Below are 23,055 nucleotides of genomic sequence, written 5' to 3' on the forward strand. Positions count from 1 at the left end.
GGTGTCACCACTCCCACCTTCTTCTGGTGGAATGTCTTGCACGATGAAGGTGACACTTCAGAGTCTGATATGTATTTCCGTGCCAGCTTTAGTGGGGTTGTGTCAGATGTGACAAGCTGAGGCTGTGGGCTTGATTGTGAATGACTAGGTAGTGCTGTAGTTTCTTGCCCTTTTCCTGCTCAATTTTCCTGATTTTTGGAGGTACAGAGACTGACTGCCTCGATGAGGCCAGGACTTCAAAAGGCAAAACTCCTATCAATGCTGACAGAACCAAGAATTTTCTCCTCTGCCTAGCATTAATATTGGTTGGCAGAACTTGCTTTGAATTTTTAAATGTATTTAATGCAGCATAGCTTGTTTGGGGTGGAGATGGATGGACCCACATGAAAAAGGACCTAGGAGTTCCATACTTCAGCTGTAATAACTGAAGGGAGGAAAGTGTAGAAAGTAATTTGCAAAGCTACACTTGAAAATCATTCTAGCATAACATCATTACAATTATCTGTCAAAAGATTTAGTTCAATTACTTTTTTTTAAGCTCTCTTGTCAGGATGGCCTCGCTTGTTTCAGGATTTTGTTACTCCAAGGAGAGGTTAAGGAAGAATGAATGCTAATTCTGTCATTAACCACTGTCAGACACCCTTCAGCACATATTATTCCTTGAAAATGCCTTAGCATCATTACTGTGAGGAATCAATAGGCATAAAGTGCCCATGGGAACATAGAGTTCAGGAAGAGGAAAAAAAAAAATCCACTGCCTGTTTGTAGCTTATAGTACAGTAAGGTGAGAGGAAGAGAACTTCAGTTCCAAGCGGTAATTTTGAAATAACTGAATGGCAACATAATTCCTGTCGTGTAAAATATCCTTACATATTCTTCACACAACAGTAGGCTAGTAGTAAAATTACAAGGGAAGGATATTTGATGTAATAAACTCAAACTGAATAAGCTTTGGTGAACTGCAGGACATTGCACCCTCTTTCTGCTCTATCCTGTTGGGTGACAGGGGTCTGGGTTGGTCCCAAAGTTGAGGGTTTGGGACCTCTGAGTGGGCAGATGTGGTACAGAGTTTAAGGAATTATTCCATTTCGTTGGCCTTGGTTTTGACTCCTAATGCAGGTAGTTTTGTGCATCTGTTTAAAAGAAACTGCTATAGAATGTTTGCTGAATCTTTTGGTGCAAATAATAATTTCAGATGACTGCCCACTTTATCTGAGAATAAGGGTCCTGATAAAAACTCTGTATCTGTTATGGAGATGAATTCCTGGAGTCTAAATATAGCAAGCCACTTCAAGGCCTGTGACTTCAAGCTAAGCATATATTTGGGGACTCTAGCTTATAATTAATCATCTCTCTTTGAGAGAGAGCAAGAGAGAGTTGGGCTTTGCTGAGTTCAGATTCAATCTACCTGTTTTTAAATGCAGAGAAGGAGCCTCAGTTTGCTCTTGCTATTTTATCTTGAATGTCTTCGTATTTGTAAATGAAAACAAAATTAGTTCTGGTAATTATATCAAATTAAAAATAGAATCCTAAACTAGATTTTTCCTTTTTTTTTTTCTTTATTTTTTAAAAGTTATGTAATATAAAGTGAGTAGCAAAGTTCACAGGAGAGACTAATTTTGTCTTTTAAATGAGAATCCCGAGACCTAGATTCCTTGATTTCTGAATTTTGTTCACCTTCTTTTACCTCATTTTATAGGAGAAATTTGTGGAGTAGCATTAATTCATTTTATGAGCTTTTACAAGGTCACCAGTGGGAAAATAAGGTTGCTAAGAGAGACTGCATGAATAACCTACTCTTTCCTGAACAATATGAATTTTTTAAAGTGTTTAGCCTGTTTGTATGAGACAAAGCTAATTATGACAGTCAGGATCTCCCCCTTAAATAACATACAAAAATCTGCCAGATTAGACCCATACTATTTCAAATAAACTGTTGTATCTTGTGATTTTTTTTTTGAGAGCAAAATTATATTTTTGAGGTGTCATTTAATAAAAAACCCAACCCTTTTGTGTGATAGAGGTAAATTGTTCATACACAGTTACTTTGAACTGTTATGATTTCCTACCTCTGCATAAATATAAACCCAGAAGTCATTACATTAAGCACTGTACTGGTTCTTTGAGAAATAGTTTAACTGTAGCTGCTGCTTTGTTGTAGTGAAGAGCTGGGATTCAGACTTACTACTATGTTTGCATTTCAGCTGACACGGAAAGTGAAAGATGAAGCCTCTTGTTCTCTTGGTTCTTGTGATCTGTACTGTAGTCAGCATGAATTTGAAGCTCGTGTCAAAGAGAAATTCTGGTAAGTCACAGAAAATTATTTTTACTTTTGGATCTGGACCTAGTACTCATGCAATCAGGCATTTTAGATGGCTGCTTTTTGGTTTGCATATATAATGCTTATTCTCTTCTGCCAAAAAAAAAAGAAAAAAGTCATAATGAGTATGGTTTGCTTACCAGATGTTTACAGGATGAATTTTCTCACCATAATGTTCTGTTGGTGTGACTTTAAGCTATTTGAAAGTGTCCTTATGTTTTCTTTTGTTAAAAAAAAAGATTGATCTGACTGAAACCCCACCAAGGTAATAATAACTTTGGCATTGTTTTAACATCCAGTCTTTTACTCACGCTAAGGGATTTTCTTAACTGTCGATGTGGTTTGTGGTAACTTCTAAGTCTGGATGGTTTTTTTGTATGTTGGAAAATCGCATTCCAAAAAGTCATGGTGGCCACATGTGTGATCATATATAGGATTAACTGGGAAGAGTTTTCCTGAGTAGATAATCTCTGATTCTTCTGGCAGTGGAAGGGAGGGAGTAGGAGTTGGTTTATGTTTACACCTGCTTTTGAAACCTACTAATAGTAACAGAACACTTCAAAGAGGCATTAGAGCATCTCCTTCCAGGGTAGACAGTTCACCTGGATAATGGCTCACCTGTACTTGAGCCTGAAGTGACTTCTAGTCCATGCAACTCTCCCCCCTCAAAGGGAGTGACTTCATTGGACTGTTTGCCTTTCTCAAGTAAGCTGTGAGTTTGGGAGGATTTTGGGCAGACCAGTAGGTTCCCTGCGGTTTGCACAGTGGTGTTGGTCTGCTACAGCCTGGTGTATGTGGGCAGGTAACTGACACTGGGTAAAAGTTGTACTTTTAAACTTGCACATTATCTTGTTTTTCTGCACTATTTGTGTGCTGTGCTTACATGTGTGAGGGCTCCCGTTGATCCTGCTGTCCTCGGTGTCTTCAGCCAACACTCAGCCCTGCAGGTGCAAACAGAAATTACTGATTTCAGCTGGTGTGGTCAGTTTTAAGTTTAATTTCTACATTTCTTGAGAACAAAGGAGAAAAGTTATTGGTTATAAAGAATTAGATGTCACACCCCAGGCTAAGAAGTGTTACTCTGGGAATTGCCAGATGCTGGGCCGAATTCTTTCTGCTGGGCTGGAAAATGTAAATGGAGGTTGCTAAACTGAACTAGTGTGTGGCTTTTTGTTGTGGTTATTGTGTCCAGAGCCCTATTTGCCCTGTGAGAGCAGTCATGGATAATGGGGTTTGGCTGTGGTGGAACTTGGTCTAAACTCTGCTGTGATGGTGTTCCTGTTTTTCAAAACTGCTGTCGCTGGCCTGGATGGGAACCCTTTGTGACATCCATAATCAGTATAATTGAACAGCCTTTATTCACTGATGCCACAGCACCTGGCTGCAAGGAAGAGCCTTTGCAATTCTTTTGTCAGAAGTACGCATCTGTAGAAGTGACATGCTGGTGGTCATAGCATCATTCAGCTGGTAATTCACCTTTAATTATATTTTTTTAAAAAAACTGTGAGGCTGCTTCTTGCTAAATATAACCAACAAGTGAATAGGTGGTTCTTATTCTTTTCATTTGATATGCTGAGAATAAGATGAAGGGGAAAAATGCATGTAAAGTAAAATTATAGTTTCTCTGCAAGCACTTAATCATGTAGTTGGCTCTCACCTTCAATACTCATTCTGATTGCTGCATGGAGCAAACTATTGATTTCTTTTTTTGCTTTTTCCACTACATTGTGTGTGAAATAATTTTCTGTTTCTGTGATATCAGCACTTGGTGCAAAACTGATAATTTGACTCCTCTTCTGAAAGATCTTTAGATATGAAGGACTGTTGTTTGATTGCTTAGGGCTTCATTAAATGTTTTATGTTGTGAAGAGACAGATGCCCCACAGGCTTCTGAGCTTTAACTGTTTGTATTAGTTTAGTGGAAGATCTGGGATAGTGGATGGATGCAACCAGGGAAATGCACCAAGAAACAATGACACTGTATTGCTCCATAGGGTGACAGTAGCTGTAACATGCTGGTGCTGTGGTTCAGAGTCTTTTTTTTTTATTATTTTTTACTGATGTCTTGATGAAGGAGAATGGAAAGAGGAAATTAATGTAATGGTTATTTGTGGGCAGCTGCACTGCAGTGTAAACAGCAGGATGTCTGAAAGCAGGAAGACTGTTTTAGCTGTAGCTTAGAGCTGAGGTGGGGGGAGTGGATGAAGTGCCCAAATGATGCCCTGTGGACAGGATCTCTGCAGCAGTGTTCTGGCTGGATGTTGTAGTCTTGGCTCTTGCCGGCTATTGGTACAGGGATGTCTACACTGGTGAGCATCCTCAAAAGGGGAAGGGAAATTGTGCAGACAGTTATGTAGAGCAGTGTGAAGCAGTGCATGGAAGGTGCTGACACTGATGATAAAGACAGATTTGGGCTACTAGGACAATAAACCAGCAAAATTGGGGTATTGGTGTCTTTGCCGACTTATGCAGACTGGCATTTTTCTAAGCAATGTGTAGAATTATTGCATGAATGGCCAGAATTATGATTAGCGTCAAGTACAAGAGCAATTATGAAGCTGACTGGCATGCATGTAATATCACATAATTGAATATATCTTGTTTAAGGGGTAGGGAAAATCTAAAGAGAGCTGAGTTGAAGAGGACCTGGGCTGGAGCAATAGGAGGGTGAGGTGTTGTCTTCAGGTAATGCAAAAGCATCACTAAAACTGAGGCAGTCAAAAGGAGGGCAGAGTGTCCAGAAGGACATTATCAGTGTGACTGAAGTTGCCTAAAGAGAACAGAGTTTTGGCTAGGAAGGCATCTTCAGAGGTTGGTGTGAAAGTACCCCTTCAAAGCCAAGGAATGAAAACCCAAGGGGAGAAAGTTGAGCATGAGAAATCCAGACAGCAAGTGCAGACAGTACACAGGGGCAGGACAACAGGCAAGAGTCATTAAGGAGAGGTCAGGAGTATCTAAGATACTAAACAAAAGGTGATGAAATGGTGCTCCAGTTGGAAGCATAGAACTATAGCTTGCTGAAGAAACAGTCCTCATGGAAGGGAAAAGAAAAACAGCTGTGAAAGATTTGTCTCATGTCCTTTACTTGCCCTTTGTTATAGATTCAGGTGTCTGTATTTCCCATTTGGAGAAGACAAATAGGAATGCATGTGAGGGCTGCAAGTAGGTTTTAGAGTACCCTGCAACACTGCAAAAATGTCAGAGACACTTGTAGCAATATTAATTTGTTTGGCTGCTTCGCACTTGAGATGTGGTGCCAAAATAATTAAAATGGGTGAGCTAATTTAATTATGCTAGTCAGAGTCTTCTTTACAGGCAGTGACTTCCAGATGCTCCAGAAGAAATCTGTCATGTCTACAGAGTAACAATTTCTGTTTGTGGTGGGAACAGAACAGTTTGCCTCAAGCAACTGTGTGAGTGTAATGTTGACTTAAGTTTCACAGGCATTTCTTAATATTAGGAAGCGTTTTTGAAAACTGCAGGCCATCCTTTTTCCTTTAAGAAGCAGACTGAACAAACAGCTAATGCGGGGACTGCAGCCTTAGCAATATCCTAGAAAGGATATTTTGCAGATGGAGGTTATACAAATAAATTGAGGATGTGGGAGCTGCTAGGTTCCCAGCTGGCAGGTGATTTCCTTTTAATCGGATTAAGTCACTTCTTTTCCCAAGCCCATTGTATATAGTGCTTTGAATAATCATAGCAGGGAATATAAAACCAATTAAAAAATCATTGCATTTTTTAAGCAGAAGATTTTTCAGATTATAGATTCTGTTTGATTTACTAGACATAATTCCATTAGTGAATAATTGATGCCATTTATTGTTGCTGTATTTGTTTGCTAAGCTGAAATACCCTCTCTCAGCATGCTGGAGCTCCGGAGGGCATGCCAGCCTTGTGTGGAGGAGCATGGGCAGACATTCCCAAGGTTTCTGCAAGGCTGCTGGCTGCAGAGCACACAGTAGTCTTTCTGCAGGTTAACACAGCTTAATTGGCTCAGGCCTGGCACAGGCATGTCCTCCAAGCTACAGTCATGTCCTCTCCTCCATAGCATGTTGGATGGATGTGCTGTGGGATTCCGCCCTTCCCTTCTCCTTCTGTTTATCTTGGGACCATCCAAAAGGCAGTCATGTGGCACAGGAGCAAGTACATCTCTGATCCACCACCCTTCACCTGCAGCTGGCTTTCCCACCAATGGCATGAGAGAGAGGGGACTTGACTTGTCACTGTGTCTTGCTGTGTATGGGCAGAGCCAAATTGTCTTGAATTCTCTCACTGATGTTGTGCTGGTGAGGATGTAGTGCTTTAACACATTCATTTAAAGCCTTCACTTTCTGACTATTTGTCACTGCTCTAGCCTGGGATTTCCATCTGCTCCCTTCAATGAAGCTCAGTCATCCTGTGTTGTTGCCTGACCATTTTGGCCATGAAAACTGTGGCATACATGGAAGTGAAGGTGTTTGTAGTTCAGAGGTGACTCACAGATTTGTGCATGGAGCAGGATATCCTAGATGAGCCTAAGTTCCAAAGTCTATTGCTGCTTCTGGAGTGGGCTCCAGAGGAGGTGCTGGATGTATGCTCACACTTGCCATTTACTTTAGTTTGCAGTTGCACCTGATGAAAAATGCATGGCTATGAGCCCTCCCACTTCTGAGATATGAGTGATGCCAGAGAGGCTTTTGGCTTTTACTTCCCGCCAATAACGTGCAGGCAGAGGAGATGAGAGCTTGGCAACACCAATCAGTGCACACTGATCTCTTACTTTTCCCAGAAGATGTTGAGTTCTTCACAGCTCCAGCAAACAAAGTCAGAATCACCGTTGTTCTAAGCTGTCATCAGTGCAGGAAAGTACAGCCTCTCCTGCATATGGTTGTGTCTGCTCACGGGTTCAGGCTGCTCTCCATCTGTTCAGTTTGGATCAGCAGGAAGTGAGGAGCCGAGCTCCTGTGCTCGGTCAGGTCTCAGGGGGCTACCAGCAAGTCAGCTGTGAAGCTCTGGTAGTCGTGCACCTCATTACAGGATTCTCAGCCTTAGTTTCTTCTCCTCTAGACAGAAAGCAGCATTGCAGCTGGACAGACCTATCTGGGAGACAGCTGGCAGCATTTATCCGTTGTATTTGCAGGCAGGGAGGGAGGAAAATGCACAAAGAACAAGAAAGGAAATAGTCTACTAAAGATTTGGGGTTTTTTTTTAGTGACCTCAACCTGAGAAAGTTCAAATATTGAACTCACTTAAGCACTCAAATTTTTAGCTATTGCACATGTTTAAAATGAATTAATGTATAATTAAAACAATTAAAATATTGAGCTGATACTTAAATATTAAAGCTAGACTCCTTCCCAAAAGGGAAATCACAGCTGTATTTGAATAAAATAAATGAACACAGTTAAATTGTTTCAAACTGCAGTAAATTACAAAGGTAAGATCTTCAGGGGATAGGGAGAAATAAAGCATGAAAGAAGTGTCATTTCCTCAGTTAACAATCTATAATCCTCCACTTTTGCATTGGGCATCATGTCAGCTGTTTGGATATCTGTTCTACATCTAGCTGCAGCATGTAGAAGTTTATTGATAATATCTGGACCTCTACTGAACCATATGTACCATCATGACTGAGAAATCTTCTAGCTCTGTGCCTTTAACTGGATAGTACATATTTTTCCTCTCCAAAATGGAGAGAGGAAATTTTTCAAATGAAAAAAAAAACCCTAATATATCAAGGTGTCTTTTCTTTGTTTTCTTTAAGATCCTAATTAGAAATTTTAAGAGAACTCTTCAGTGTTTCTAGTTTGCTCGCTTTGACAGCAAGTGTCCTAGGTTCGTGTCCTTACTGTGAAACTGGCTGTCCTGAGGGACAGGGAAAGTTGTTCTGGCATGTTTTGTTTTTCATCTTGTTCATGAAAATATTTTTGGAAGGTTTGTCTTACATAATGTTCAAATGAAAGTATAAATAATACAGCTGCAGACTTACTCAGAACAGTCTCCAAGCTCAGCATGTTGGCTTGTCCTGGAGATGAATATCTGCTCAATTTGGGACATCTGTTGGTGACTCAGAGACTTTGAGATAACTTAGGGGTATGTGGACCTATGGGAGCTATAAGGAATCTGTGATGAAATGGCTTTGCTTTGGGTCAGTTCCTGACCAAGAACAGTTCTGAGGAGTGTTTGGGTTTTTGTAACCTGAATACATCTTAAGGCAGGTTTTACACACTGCTGTACATATTTGAAGGAATGTAAATAAGGCTCCTTAGATTGAACTAAGTATGAATATTAATACACATTCTCATATCTCTGTCCACTGAATTTAAAGAACTTTTTCTACTTTGCTTTCAGAACCTTGTTGTTTGAAGTGCTTTTCAACTTTGAATTCCTAGTCTCTGTGACACATTGTATCAGAAACTTCTTTTTTTTATTTTTTACTACTTGTTTTTGTCATGAGTGTAGCTGTCACAGTCACAGTAAAACTGTGAGATAGAAGATGTTGGGATCACTATGGGAAATAGTGAGAGAAAGGAGAATTAAGATGCATTTTTGGGGTTGTTTTTTGGGGCCTTTAAGTTTTTGAAGAAGTTGGTTTTACAGATAAAAAAGGAAATATCAGATTTTTGCCTTTTCAGGAGGTGCAGATGTATTTCAAGTTGCTGACCTGTGAAGGAAGGAATTCTGTTTTGTGCAGTGCATGTATGTACAAACATTAGTATATAGACCTGTGTGATTGTTGTATTCTGTTGTAACTCGCTAAAGTAGAAATGATTGCCCATCTATTAGTTGAAAGTAAAATTGATTTGAACTGCAGTGTCACCTCTAGAGGGTACATTTATCACTTTATTAATCTCTAACCCTTTCAAATCCAATCGATTCTTTCCTACAAGAAGCATGATTAGCACTTATAACACAGACTGATAGGGAAATGTGCAGTGCTCTGCAGCTGAAGACAGTTTGATTCGAGTTAAGCTTCCAACCTGAGCACTTTGCTTTTCCAAGACATAGTAACCAGGCTACCTGTGCCCACCAGCCTCTGCCATCAGTTCCTTCTTGCTTTCCCTCCCTGTGTGGTTCCTTATTCAGGCAGGAATGGAGCCAGCAGGAGGGTATTTCTGTTAGCTTGACTTGTTTTAAACCTCCTTCACCTTTGGGATTCACAGAACTGTAGATCTATTGTGCTGCATAGGACCTTTGGAAACTCATTCCCAGTTACTTTTTTTTTTTTTTGAGTGGGGAAGGTATTTTGACACTTCAGTGTAAGACAGGTGCAGTTGGTCTGCTTCTTTGAGGGATCAGCATTGCTTTAAAAAGGTATCTACCGAGATTTCTGCACCCGTTATTCCAGATGGGAAGTAAAATAGTAAGTGAACAAGTAGGAGACTGTATGATCCAGGCAGCTGTAAGTGTTGCTCAGTGATTTTTCATAAAGAAATTGGAGGCAATGGCAGTACCTGACATGAGCTTTTGTATCTGGCTGTCTCATTCCTGTGGCTGTAATGAAGTGGGAGGAGAAGGAACCTGCATCAGTCCCTGGCAACTAACCTGACCTACCAGCCCCTCTGGGACTGAAGGCACCAGGGAAAGTGGTGCATCTCAGGGCAAGCTCCCGAGGCATTCAGCTCCCCTGTCAATGAATAGGCCTGAAAGAGGGCAAAAGGCAAAGTCTGAAGTTCCCAAATTGCTTTCTAATGTCTAAAGTACAATATTTTTTATGTCACTTTTGCATGTGTCTGGGGGACATACTGCTGTTTAGGCTTCCAGCAGCCATGTGTACAGTTCAAATGTTTGTTAGGGCTATGTAGTAGAAACATGATAGTTGTATTATTTTTTGGACTTCCTAGGTTCTAATTGTACTTTGTTGCCTGGGTAGGGTTTTTTTAAGTCTCATGGGATTATCTGGTGTTTTCAGTAAACATCTGCTACCATGGTGTTTCATAACAAGTGCTTTTTGTCTCTAATGTTTGCATCATAGTTATTTCCATTTTACAAATGGCAGAAAATCATCCAGAGATAAAACAATGTTACGACTGCCCAACACACTGAAGGTGATGTGGGGAGTAACACATAAATAAAATGTTTCCCTCTGTTTTGTTATGTTGCTAATCCCTTAGGCAAGGACGAGGAAAGCAGTACTGTCTCATAGAGAAATTTTGAGGCTAAATAAGCATGTGTGTAGAAGTGCTTTTATGTCCTTGGATACATGTGATAGGGAACAGCTTCTTTAAATTCTGTTATTTTTCAGTAGAAGTTAGAAAAATGTGTCAGCCAGAAATGGAAGAGGAAAAGAAGGAGAGAGATTTGGTTATACCAAGTTTTATGCACTAGTTTTAGGCTTACAGCTTTTGCTTTTGAATGTTACAAGTCTGTTCTGTGTACTGGCTATGAGCTGCCCTTCCAGAGAATAGTGGGGACACAGAGGGAGCAACCACTGAAGACTAAAATGGCATATGGAATTGCCTGAGGGACCAGGAGCATTGGAGATGCCAATCAAGTCTCTTGGGTAACCAAGTTTATCGAAACCTCTGTGTATACTTATTGCTCTGACTTGAAGAACATTTGTTGATTGTGAACTGCTGGGGCTCTGCAGCTCTGCAGGCAGCTGCATTTGAGCCACTCTGGGCTCCATCTGTGCTTACAGAGTATCTGCCTTTAGATTTTTAGCAATAGCAGGAACTCGACTTCTGTCCTCAGATGTGTGAATAGCCTTAAACACCTTTATCCAAGGACACCTCTGTCTAGTCTTAACCAGATGTTCATGTTTATTTAAAGAAGTGCTGGTCCTTTCCTCCCACTGTACAAATACATATAAAATTTGAGTGCGAAGTTGTTTTTCAGATTTTTTAAAATTTATTCTTTAATATTTGAGAGTTAATGGATTTTTTTTCTGGTATGTTGAAGATAGAATTGGCTTATATTTGTGAAGACTGATGTTAATATAGCAGATCAGATTTTTCAAAAGACAACATGAATTGTTTGTTCTGAATTTAAGCATTATGGTTTTGTTTTGCTGATGCACTCTGTGATACTAAGGTTATTTGGATCAATGTGCAGAGCCATTTCATGCATGATTATGCTATATTACATGTTCAGCAATATATATATATATGGGTGGGCCTGGAATGGGAGAAATAATGTGAAATATAATCATTCTGATGTCTTTGAGCTATTCGTAAAATGCAGACATATAATCACGTTCTAGAGAATAGGATGCATCAGAAATTCTTTTTCAGTGACATGATTTCATTTTGAATAGTAAATTCCCTGAGATGGATACATTGGAAAACTGCTGGAACAGGAATCAAAGGCAGAGTTATTCCCAGGCTCTGTATCTCTGGAGAGATACAAGAGCTGCAGCTGAACAGTTGTACTCCTGGCATCGTTGGTATGGATGTCGGGAGAAGGAGCTGGAAGACCTTGAACATTTAGTGATCAGGACATTCCTCTTTCTGGGATTCCCTGCTGGGAAGCATTTTGCTGTGTCAAATCTCAAGTTTACTGCAGAGGAGATCTGAAAACTGAGAAAGTGGGAGCACTTGAATGGAACCAGGTCATCCTGCAAGCTTCCTTGGCTCCAGATGTGAGGTGGATCTCTGGCCATCAACACTGCTCTCTGGCACTCCTCTCTAGTGAAGGAGAAGCTCCTCCAGAACCTGGGTCTTCCCCTCTAGTTGCAGGCTCCAGTGTTTTGTTGAGAAAATAAACCAATTTTCAAGGATTTTGAAAACCTTTTTGTTCTGGTACTTGTGGTCTAGAAAAGCAAATTTGAAACTTAAGCCAAGAAAATAGTTACTAAGGATTTGAGTTCTTGAATGTATTACTTGTTTTTGTTGTGACCTTGAAAATCTTGCCCTGTTATATAAAGCTAGAGAGGTGTGAATAATGGTGTGGTCTTAGACATAAGGAAAGAAATTAGGATGTGTATCACTAATGACACTTTGTATATAGTATTTCTATTCAAAATGACATCTGTAGTTTTAGGGAAATCAGGGGCTACAGTGGAAATGCACTTAGGAGTGGAATATTTCAGCTTTATTGGAGCAGATTGAAAGCTGAAGCTTTTTGGCTGACTTGTGATGTAGGTCAACATAATTCCTATTTGCTGTGACTTTACATCATATTATTTACAGCATAATGATTTTTTCATCTGGATTGGATGATTGAATTTGCTCTTTACCATTCAGTGTTTATTGCAAATGGTTTTGTTCCAACTGTACAACATGCCTCTAACAGCGCATGAGAGAGGAAACCTAAATCCAGTCACCTGGGATGCCTGGCTGCAACTGTTGTGGACTTTACATAGGAAGAGTGTAAAGCTCTGTGGATGAAGAAAGGATCATTATTAAATCCTGTTTTAGAAGTGTCTACAAATGAACTGTTCCATTTGCTGTCCTCTATAAGGAGCTGTAATTGATGGATTTCTCTGAAGGACACAGATCCCATGTGAACAGTTGGCTATTCAGAATGCTGTTGTGTGAAGTCCCTTGCAGAATGTGTCACCAACTTGCTTCATGTTGTAGGAAGACCCTTGATGTGCTATAGCAATTAGTTGCCTTTGGAACAATGTCCTTTTTTTTTCCCCCCAGAAGTGAAATGCTGGGTACCTTGGTCATGAGAACTTAAATAATACAAGTTGCACAGTGGGACTGTAGAATGGCTTGGTAATGTCAAACCAAGTTGAACTGTAAATTGAGTCTTTTACTGGTGTGTAAATTCGAGTATCCTCAAGAGAGGCAACTGATTTGATTTTTTTTTTTTTCTTTTTTTTTTTTTTTTCTGGGGGCTGCTGGCTAAAAGCTCTCCTCTGGAAGAGTTTCACTGCTACCATTGGCAGGTTTTTCAGGTTTGTGCAAGACAAGCACATCCTTTCCTGCACGTAGGGTTGCCCTTTTAGAATGATGATGTGTAATATACTTGTAAAAATCAGATTTCCTTTAATGGTTTTATTGTGCACATGAAAGTTGTGCATTGTCAGTGTAGTTACTGAGATAATTTAACGCTCCTTTTATGCTTTACTACTGGTGCTTTCCAACAGGGAGCTGTAAAAGGTAATTTTGATCTCCTTAAACTTTGTTTAGGTTATTAAGAAATATTTTTTAGTGGCAGAAGAGGGAATTCTATTTTTCCATAATCTAATAGCCCCTTAAGGCTCACTTTTTAAAAATCACATCAGTCAGATCAGGGAAGAGATGGGAGCAATCAGTCATCTTGCTAAGTGTTCAGGGATTCTTGAGCATGCAGCATCCGTGGCTGGTGGTCCCCAGTGCAGAGCTGGGCAGTGTTTGGTGACACACAGTGTCAGCTGTTTCCAAATGACTGGGAGGTGAGAGGGAATAAAGCCATCAAAAGGCCTTGTCTAACCATGGTACTGGCTCTTCCAGTCCATCCTTCGAGGTGTTATTAGAGGTATCTTAGTGCCCTGGGCAGTCTAGAGGAAGGGAGATGGCTGAGCTGCCCCCATTCCAGGATGCTGTTCCCTGTTCCAGCTGTGTTGAGAAGCAGCAATGCAGCCCTTGCTTGGGGTGGTCTCAGCAGGTACTTTCCAATCTGGGGTGCCACACAGGGGGTTTGGGCTCTGCTCCAGGGAATTGGACTGGGCTGTGTCATGTTCCTCTTTTTATTTTCTTCTTTGAGAAGCTTTCTTTAGAATAGGATATGCTGTAATATGCCAGGAGAATTAACCAGAGGAAGCTTCTATGTAGAGTGAGAGAGGAGCTCATTAATTGCTTAAAAATTAGGCAGTCTCCATCTGAGTAATCGGTGTTGGCTGGCTGGCCGGCCGGCCTTCCTCAGCCTAAGAAGTAGCTCATTAGTAGAATACATACAGATGGTACTGTGCTCTGAGGTACTTAAAACACACAGGCAGAGAGCTGTGCTAATAAGGCAAACCTGTCCTTAGCCTCTGTGACTGAGTTTGCTACAAGCAGCAGAGGGAACAGTGTCATTTGGCAAATATTATTAGGTAAATGCATTTCCATAAATCCATTTAGTTTTCACTTTTTTTTTTCCTGCAGATAACAGATTATGATAAATATTCAAAGTAATTTACTGTTTCTGGAAAAATTCTATTGCAAAAACAGACTTAGAATAACCACTTCATTTGTTCAGTACCTGATTTACTCATATAATTGCTAGAGGAGGAGATGTATTTAGAGCCTAATTTTTATTTGGAATTTATATAGGGTTTTTTGGTTTCTGTTCTTTCTTATGATGTTCTCCTGTATTCAGTTTGTTAACAGTTTATTCAAAGTAAGATTTTTTTTTCTGAGGGAGTTGAATCCCTCCTGAAAATGCTAGCGTATAGCAACATAAGGAATCTTCCACCAGGGAAGACAGAAAATGCAGAGCCTGGAGCCCCCAGCAGTGCTGGTGGGTGAGCAGGGGCTGAGCAGGGGCACTGGCAGGCTCCTTCCTAACAAACTGCCCGTGCCACTGAGGATGCACAGCCCTGCAGAGGGATGGCCCAGAGCCTCCCACTTTCAAAGCTCTAGGATAAATTCAGAGGTGCTAGTACTCATGGCTTTGTTTTCAAATGGCAGACTCTCCCTCTGCTCCTCATCCCGTGTGTCTCACTGAATGGAGAACTGCTCCATCTCTCCTGTGGGCAGTTTCTTTTTTTGCCTGAGTAGGGTCTGAGCCCATCTTAAAGTTACTGCTGTCCTTTAGTGCACTTGATTCAATGAAACTCTCTTTCCTCACCCCATCTGTGAGGTCCTAAATGTATTGTGCATTGACTTTTCTGTTTAAGAGACTTTTACCATTAAGTCTGAGCTGGGGAAGAAATGGGCTCCCTCGGATAACCATTCTTCCCCAAACAGTCAGAGTTTGATCTCCTGTGCAGTTACACTTTGTTTAGAGTGCTTTTTGTCTCAGTGCTAGCATGTCTTTGTCATGAACTGTGACAAATTCTTTCTAATGAAAGAGTTTAATGTTTCCTTTGTTGATCCTCTGCAAACTCAGTGCATTTCATGCCTTCCTTGGAGGGTTTAAATAGAGCTGCTAGTTACACCCTTCTGGTACACGTTTTTTTCCAAGCCCTCAAGAGGCCCTCTTTGCTGCATTTTCAGCAGATATTATTTACATTATTGCTTCTCTCTCCCTTTTTTTTCCCCTCTCTCTTTTTTCATTTCTCGTAGATTGGATGTCTGTTAGTTGAGTGTATGCTGGTGTTGAAAGGAATGGTTCCACTTCACCTTGATTAGTCTCTGCCTTGCTGTGTGTGTGTAAGATACAGAGCCACTTTGGTAGATCTTTCAAAATTAATGTTTGGGTTTGTGGAGTATATTTTAAAAATACTGGCTGGACTAGGTAACTCGGGAACAGATGTAATTTGTGAAGAATAATTTAATAGTTACACACAAGTGTTTTGAATGATGCTGATCCTCTCTGAGGTAGAGTACTATTCTCTTTAAGTCCTCCTTTAGGCTTAGGTTCAATCCTTGGTAGCATGCATGGTTTTCACAGCCTGCACTGGAGGGAGCAGGCTGTAATGGAACTCAAATATTTGAACCTGAAAACTTTGAAGAAATAGTGAAATGTACTTACTGCTCTGGATCAATGGGATTCAATATTTCCAGGGTCATTTAAGAATGGCTACAAGTAGAAATGCAACTTAGTGGTGTATGGAGAGATGAGAGCAAAGAATGGATATCATACAGAGGGGACTGGGAAAGCTTTTTGCAAGGGTACGTGTAAAAGAGTAAGGCTTTGGAAGAAAACTCTGGAAAATATTTGCTTGATTACAGATATGACTTGATGAAGAAGTGGGGAAGGTTTGGGGTTTACAAGGACAGGAAATCACCAAGCGGCATGATTTCCAAGGAAATTTCAGGAGTTTCATGGCAGCAGAATTCCATAAACTATTCAAAGGTGGCAGTGTACGGAGTTCTCAAAGCAAGAAGGGCTTTTAATCGAATGCGTTGAAAAAGGGAGATCAGTATTCATTTTAGCTTTCAAATTTCAGGGTAATTTGATAGGGTTTACTAGTCACCCTAGGCTGTGGGTTCGTTTGTTGGTTTTTTTCCTACTGTAAAGCTGTTGAGTTTGGTGGAATTAACAAACATGACTGTGTAGCAATGTGATTGTTTCTCCCTTCTGTGTGCCAAGCTTCTGCTTATTTGTTGTGATTCTGCAAAAACATCCATTGATTTCGGTTATTCAGCAGCTAATTACCTCATAACCCACGGGATCAAGCAGATCAAGCCCATAACAACACAGTTCTTATTATGGTGCCCAGTTGTGTTGGCACTGGCTGCAGGGAACCTCCTGTTGACCCTGCTTGGGAGATGGCTGTGGAGCAGGTCTCCAGCACGTATCCTGCCTCTAGACTGTGACTATTGTGCATGCAAATGGACAGCAATTGCTATTTAAGTAATGAGTTCTTAATGGATGTTTGTATTCTGTAAATCTGAAGCCTTTTTAAGCTGAAATTTCCCTGCCGGTGTAATTTGACGTGTGCCACAAATTGCTGAGGTGAGAACACAAGCGGGAGGAAAATCAAATTATCAGTGGAAGTAGCCTCTGACAGCTCCCTCCCCTGCCTCTACCTCAGGCATTGCAATGGATAAGAGGAGAGAAAAATATGAATGTATGAGAGCAAATCTCCAGGAAGAATCTTTGCCTTTTCTAGGTAGGATCATGATGAAAATTGCCCTGTATTGGATTCTGGGGGGACCTGGCTCTTCATTAGAATAAAAGTCAAGCATGTTAATATGGTAGGTGTAGCAGCAGGAATTCCCCAAAAATGACACCTTGGCTGTAGTTTGACTAAACAGTCGACAAATAGCTCAGTGCAGGCTGCATTCAGACATGCTGTGCAGATTCCTTCAGTGCATCCATTTGAAAAGGCCCTCTAATACTAATCCATTTGGATACCACAGTGTCATTTCCAAATGCAAAATCTGAATTTTAATTGAAGTTTTGTGGTCCACAAGAGAAAAGTAATACATCACTATGATTATTTCAAAGACAAATCCTTTGGGGGGAACTCCCAATTGCAATTCCTCAGGCGTCCTTAAGATTCTCAGAAGCAAATCAATAAATTTCTCAACAACAATTATCCTTGGAGAACTTCCAATTAGATATGATATAAAGAAACAAAGCTGTGCTGGTCTCCAGCTGAGCCATTGCCTGTGAAACTGCCTTTGCAACTGGAAAGCTAAATGAAATTGTAAAACAGAACTTGACTTTATCAGTAGGAAGCTATCTTTTGTCAAGTACATGTGGGGATAAAATAACCTCTGAATTTGGAATTGTTAACTCATTTAAACTGTTAAGTTCTCATGAACTGGCATTGTCTTTCTTCTGCATTTGACTGGAGCTTTTGAGTTCTTCAGCTGTATGAAGGACCAGGAATACTTTAGTAGTGCTAATTAGAGGGCTATAGCCTGTCCTAAAGTGCTCATTTGAACTTAGTGATAATGATAAAATATTAATCTCTCAGAACGTTAATTAAGATTACTTACAGACATTGGGATCACTTTGTACAGAAGAGCAGAAATGCTGCAATTCCTGGCAGGGCTATTTTTAAAAAATTCAGAAGCAAAACTATTTTACTGATATTATTTGTGATTAACTTTTAATGGACTTGTGGTGATTTGAGTAGCTAGGAACTACAGCATGGATCAAGATGGCTTGATAATTCTTCCACTGTGAGTTAGGCACTGCTGTCCAGCACTTGCCTGATTGAACACACAAATTAACTTCTTTCTTCAAGAAAATACATGGGATTGCCTGACCAGCTGCTTAGTGGCATCTTAGTCTTGGCTTGATCAGTTTGCAGCAGCAAATGTATACATAATAGATATATTTAAAGGTACCTCTTTCAGAAAAACAGTTTGGTGGGATGGAAAGAAAATAGTTCCATGTGATGAGTGTTAGTTCATTAGCTCTTGGAGCACTATGGTTGGATGCTGCTAAAATGGTAGGGGAATGTCCATCTTCCTGTGTAAGACAAAGGTGGGAATACTCTTAAATACCTAGGAAAAAATTGGTTTTGTTTCAAACAAAGTCACTGTGCTCAAACATGAGTGTGGGAAGGATGCCTCTGACAAAAAAGCTGTTAGTCTGAGTTGTTGGGAGGAATAAGATTGGAAATCTCCATTGTCTCCCATCATGGGGGGATGAACTAGTGAAGGCCACTAACAGCTCTTTGCCAGGTATATTCATCAGGACATACTTGGAGACATAGGCTGCAAAACAATCTTCTAGAAGCCAGGTTCTAGTACATTCTTCAAGCTATTTTGTGTGGTCTAAATGGAATGGAATACCCATGGGAGCAGAGAATTTTTAATAGGATGTGGGAAATTCAGGTTCATGCTTTCTGGAATTACAGAAGCATAATTTTCTTTTATTTTCTCCTATAAATTTTCTTCCTGTGTTTAGTCATCTAGTCTGCATTTGGTTTCTGCTTTCATGGTTTGACTCCAAGTACGTGTAGTTTGTGTTGCTAGCTGGCAAAATAAAATGTGGCAGCCTCCTACAGATATTAAAGGACCCCAAAATCAGGAAGGATTAATGAAGTCCCTGAGTGAGACTGTAAATTATGGCTGCTTTCTCTCATAGTCTTTGATGGCACAGTCAGATATTACTGCTCTCAAGTGCTATTGCAAAAGCACCACTGATGTGCTCCTTTGGTCTGTTAACTTTTATGTCTCTCCATACTGACAACAGTCTTTCAAGGCACATCTCTAATACAGAAAAAAGGGTCAAAAAATGTACATGTGTTTCATGCAGCTGATTTAAAAATGTCAGAGTTGAATTCTTTGGTGATTGACTGTATTGGAAAACTGTATGAGATGATGTCTTGTGCAGGGCATCAGAGAGTGATGATAAAGCACTTGAGGTCTCCTTGGACTTGATGGAGTCTATGACCTGTTACACCTCAGCAAGCATCTGCTCTGCTATGTTAGCTCAGAAAGGGTTAAAGATGTTCTGGAAGCTTCTGAATACTAGAGCAATTATTTTCCCTGTGTAACAGTGGAAGAATGACTGTGCATAATCTAATTTTAACTTAATTTAATGTACCTCGTAGATTTTTGTATATAGAATAATGCCAGAAGCATTTGAAAAAGCTTTTCTCTTACTGAAGCCTGTGTTAAAACTCTGACACCAACAGAGAAAATATGTTGATTCAAAGAACTTTTAAAAACCCCCCCTTGACTTCTGCATTTGATGATCTAAAAACACATTGTCATGATTAATTTGTTGTTCTTGTTAAAATCTTAAGCTCTCCTTTTAATAAGATTGTGCTGATAGCAAAGCTTCTTATGCTGGTGCAATTTCCCTGTCTGTTAGTTAATAGCTACCTAATTAGAAATGTAAAAGTAATTCTCATTGTGTAAACAAATTGACTAAAAAACCTCTTAATGGGTAATGCAGTTTTGCTATTTAATTTCTGCAGTAATAACAGAGAGAGGACTTTATTGTGAGGCCTCTCTAGGAGTGCAAATACAGAGGTCATCTCCTAACTAAACTGATTCTTAAAAAAAGGGGATAAATTAGGGTTTCAAAATGGTGGTGTGAGTTCCCTTGTCCTGTGGGAAACAGAAGCAAAGACGTTGCAGAGAGACTGTGGATTTTGCCTGTGTTTTGTACATTTTTCAGAGGCTCCCTGAACTATTTGTGTTTTTCTCCAAGGACATATTTTGTTATATCTTCTCTTTTTAATTTCTGTTATGAAATGAGGGTCTCCAGTGTTCCTGTCATCTTTTCTGAACCAGAAAGCAAAACATGAGGGAGAAAAGGAGAAAAAAATTCACAATGTGACTTCTGAGAAGTGAAGTCACTTCACTTCTTCACTGAGAAGTGAAGGCCTTCTGTGAAGGCCTTCATACCTTTCAAAGAACTGTAGCTCCCAGTTTTTGTTGACTGCAATGCATTTTAAAATACCTACCCTTTAAAAAAAATTGGCCTTGAGTACCTACAACTTGCTCTGCAATTGATGAGACCTGCAGAACCTAAGCACCACTGAAAATCAAACTTATCAGTCATGCTCACTGGCTTCCTTTGATGGAAGCAACAATATGCCTTGGGGAGTTTTGGGAGCTTTACTTAAAATTCCAGCACCTAAATGAAGAGAAGTTTCTGTTCATTTCTTTGCTTCTGGTGCTGTCACCTTCTGGGAGCAGAGCTGAGGCTCTCCTGTGAGAGCAGATACCACAGAGTCACTTGGGAACCCTTTCACAGTTCCTGAACCCACACATGCCCCCTCTCCCCCATCCTGTGACTGGATGGGCAGCCTTTAAAGTGAGTCCTGCTTACAGTGCACTGAGATTTGTTTATTGTTTGCTGTAGGTGATTGTTAACAAGAGGAATTATTTTTTTTCGTCTGGAGAGGAAACAAATGTGCTGGTTTTTATGCTCAAGAAGAATTACCCAGGATGGAAGGTATTAAATTAGCAGGTTATACCTCCTCATTTGCTGATTTGTGTTCATAAGCCTTCAAACAATATAAATGCACCATAGTGTATAGGGCTGTGTTAAACCTTTGTAGCTTCTCTGTGCTGGAGGTTGCTAATACTTGAGGTGTCGCATACTGGAGTAACTAAGTAAAAACAAAAACAAAAAAACTCCAAACCCAAACAGTAGGATGACTTCTTTAAAAGAGTCAGTGATATCTCTGTTCAGAATTAGAAGTTTAAACTTTGAATGAGGTGGATTTCTTCTTTAATTGCAGTACTAATTGGAGAAAAAGAAGACTAAGTATGCAGTGTTAGATCCTGAATACATATGGCATATGGTGAAAGGCTGATACCGTAACAAGGGGAATACAAGAGCTTTGCAGGACCTCTGTGCACACTTAGAGCTGCACCTGGCTCATTCACAGCCTGGGTCTCTGTGATGTAAGTTCCTACTCAGGAAATAGGGTTTCCTGGGCTTCTACACACACTCACTGAGGTTGGTGAGTGTAGATGAATTTCATTGCAACTATTGAAGAAGTTAACCAAGGCATAGCAAAAAAAATAGGCGTGTTATGAACTCTGTAAAAAAATGGAGCTGAGGCTCTTCACAAAAGTGTGTTTGCATGATAAGTGAGGGAAGGAAGGAGGAGGAGAGGAAAGTGAAAAGTTTTGCAAACAGTGGCTTTGCCAAGATTCAGTAGCTGGATAGAAGAGTGCTGCTGCACTTGTGGAGAGTGGGTTGTTTGTTCAGTGTGCTGTTCCTCACAGCCTGGGTTTAGATCTTGGGCTATGTCCTCATGATGCCTTGGGAGAGGAGGGGAGATTGTGAGCTTGTGTCTGGGAACATGGGAGCTTTGGCTCAGCCCAGTGCCAACCAAGGTAAACAAACAGCTCCCAGCAAGCCTGGAGCCTGGGCTGAGTACTCTTCTTTTTCTTTTTTTTTTTTTTTTTTGGCTTATATGGCAAAATTGTCAAGCAACAACTGAATTCCTTTGAAACTTATGGAAGCCTTGACAGCTTTAGAGCCATACTCTTTTCATCCAGGTGCAGCAAACTGGGGCTGCCATGGTTGTCCTCCTCCCCCTGTGTATAGGTCTCTGCTTTTTAGTGGCGGTCTCTGGCAGCTTTTGGGGTTTACAACAGCCCATATAACACCTGGGAACTCTTGTGAATTGGATGCTGTGGAACTTGTAAATTACTTGTCTATCCAAACTCTGCACTTGTAAGAGATGGACTAGCTGTGGACCAAGGGAGGGGACTCGTGCCAGAGAAGTGGGCTTACTCAGTGAAGAGCAAAGAGGTAGTGAGGAGATTAGAAGTGAAAATATTAAGCAGCCAAGTAGAGGAAGCTCTTGTCTAAATATAAAAAGGGGCTGGGAAAGCAACTGAATTCTGCCTGATTTTACAGATTCCATTCAGACCAGTTTTTAAATTTTATTTACTTTTTTTTACTCTGCAGAAGCAGGGACTTGGCTCAATGTGTTCAAGGGGAAATCTTTGTGCCGTGCATGTAGGCTGCAGGGGGCATCAGGGCAGAACTTCTCCTCCAGCTGAAAGACACTGTAGTGCCTGCGGAGCTTAGAATGCTCAGGAATCCCCACCTGCCTTCATAAGCATTGTGTATGCCCCCCTCGGGCTGTCAGCAAACACAAATAAAGGGCAGGTTCCAATTAAAAATGCACAGGGTCACTGTAATCTAGCTAAAGAGGCTCTCTGAGCTGTAATCCTGTCAGCCTAGCGCAGGTTTCATCTCAGTGAAAGGTACTGGATTGAAAAGGAAAAGCCCTTTCTGGAGTGCAGCTTTGTTGAGCTTTGCTCTCTCTGTCGTTTTCAACTTGCCTCAAAGGAAGGCTGAACTCCTGAAGTTTGAGTTGGCAGCTCTGGCCCCAAGTGCTCACTGCCTGCCCTTCAGAGGGGTCATTGTGCTGCTGGTCAGACACAGGTGTAACGTGCTGCCGGGGGTGTCTGATCATCACCCTCTGATGGGAGACAGGCAGAACCGTGGTGGAGGTGGGTCAACAGCACTTGAGAGCAAAGGTCTTGCCATGTCGCTCTCAGGGGCAGCACAGCTGAAGCTGAGGGACTGCTCTCAAGGTAAAGAGGATTTACATCAACAAAGCAAGGATGAAGGCTGGTTCTTTGCCTCGAGCAAGTCTCCGTTGTGTTTGAAGACTTTGAGCCTGATGCTTGGAGGTCATTTGAGTGACTTGCACATTTCTGCAATACCTGAGTGCTTGCTGAATTTCACTGTATAGCTGCTATTCAAGGCAGAAACCAAAACCAGAGTATAATTAATATATAAAAGCCTCTTTTCTTTGCCTCAGGCTTGTTTCTAGTTTGTTTGTTTCAGTA

General features: G+C 40.7%; 1 protein-coding gene across 7 annotated transcripts in view; it reads left to right on the plus strand.

Moving 5' to 3' along the window:
* The window catches only part of IL1RAPL2 (interleukin 1 receptor accessory protein like 2), a 368,404-nt gene that overhangs the window by 16,067 nt on the left and 329,282 nt on the right, over positions 1–23,055 (plus strand). For all 7 annotated transcript variants that reach the window (XM_051784226.1, XM_051784276.1, XM_051784285.1 and 4 more), the window contains exon 2: positions 2,205–2,305. In XM_051784226.1, coding sequence (XP_051640186.1) covers positions 2,224–2,305 — 82 coding nt within the window. In that variant the 5' untranslated portion in view covers positions 2,205–2,223. The remainder of the gene's footprint in view (positions 1–2,204; positions 2,306–23,055) is intronic.

This window comes from Manacus candei, unplaced genomic scaffold, assembly GCF_025592945.1.
Source record: "Manacus candei isolate 608988 ecotype Guabito, Panama unplaced genomic scaffold, ASM2559294v1 h1tg000003l, whole genome shotgun sequence".
Lineage (NCBI taxonomy): Eukaryota > Metazoa > Chordata > Aves > Passeriformes > Pipridae > Manacus > Manacus candei.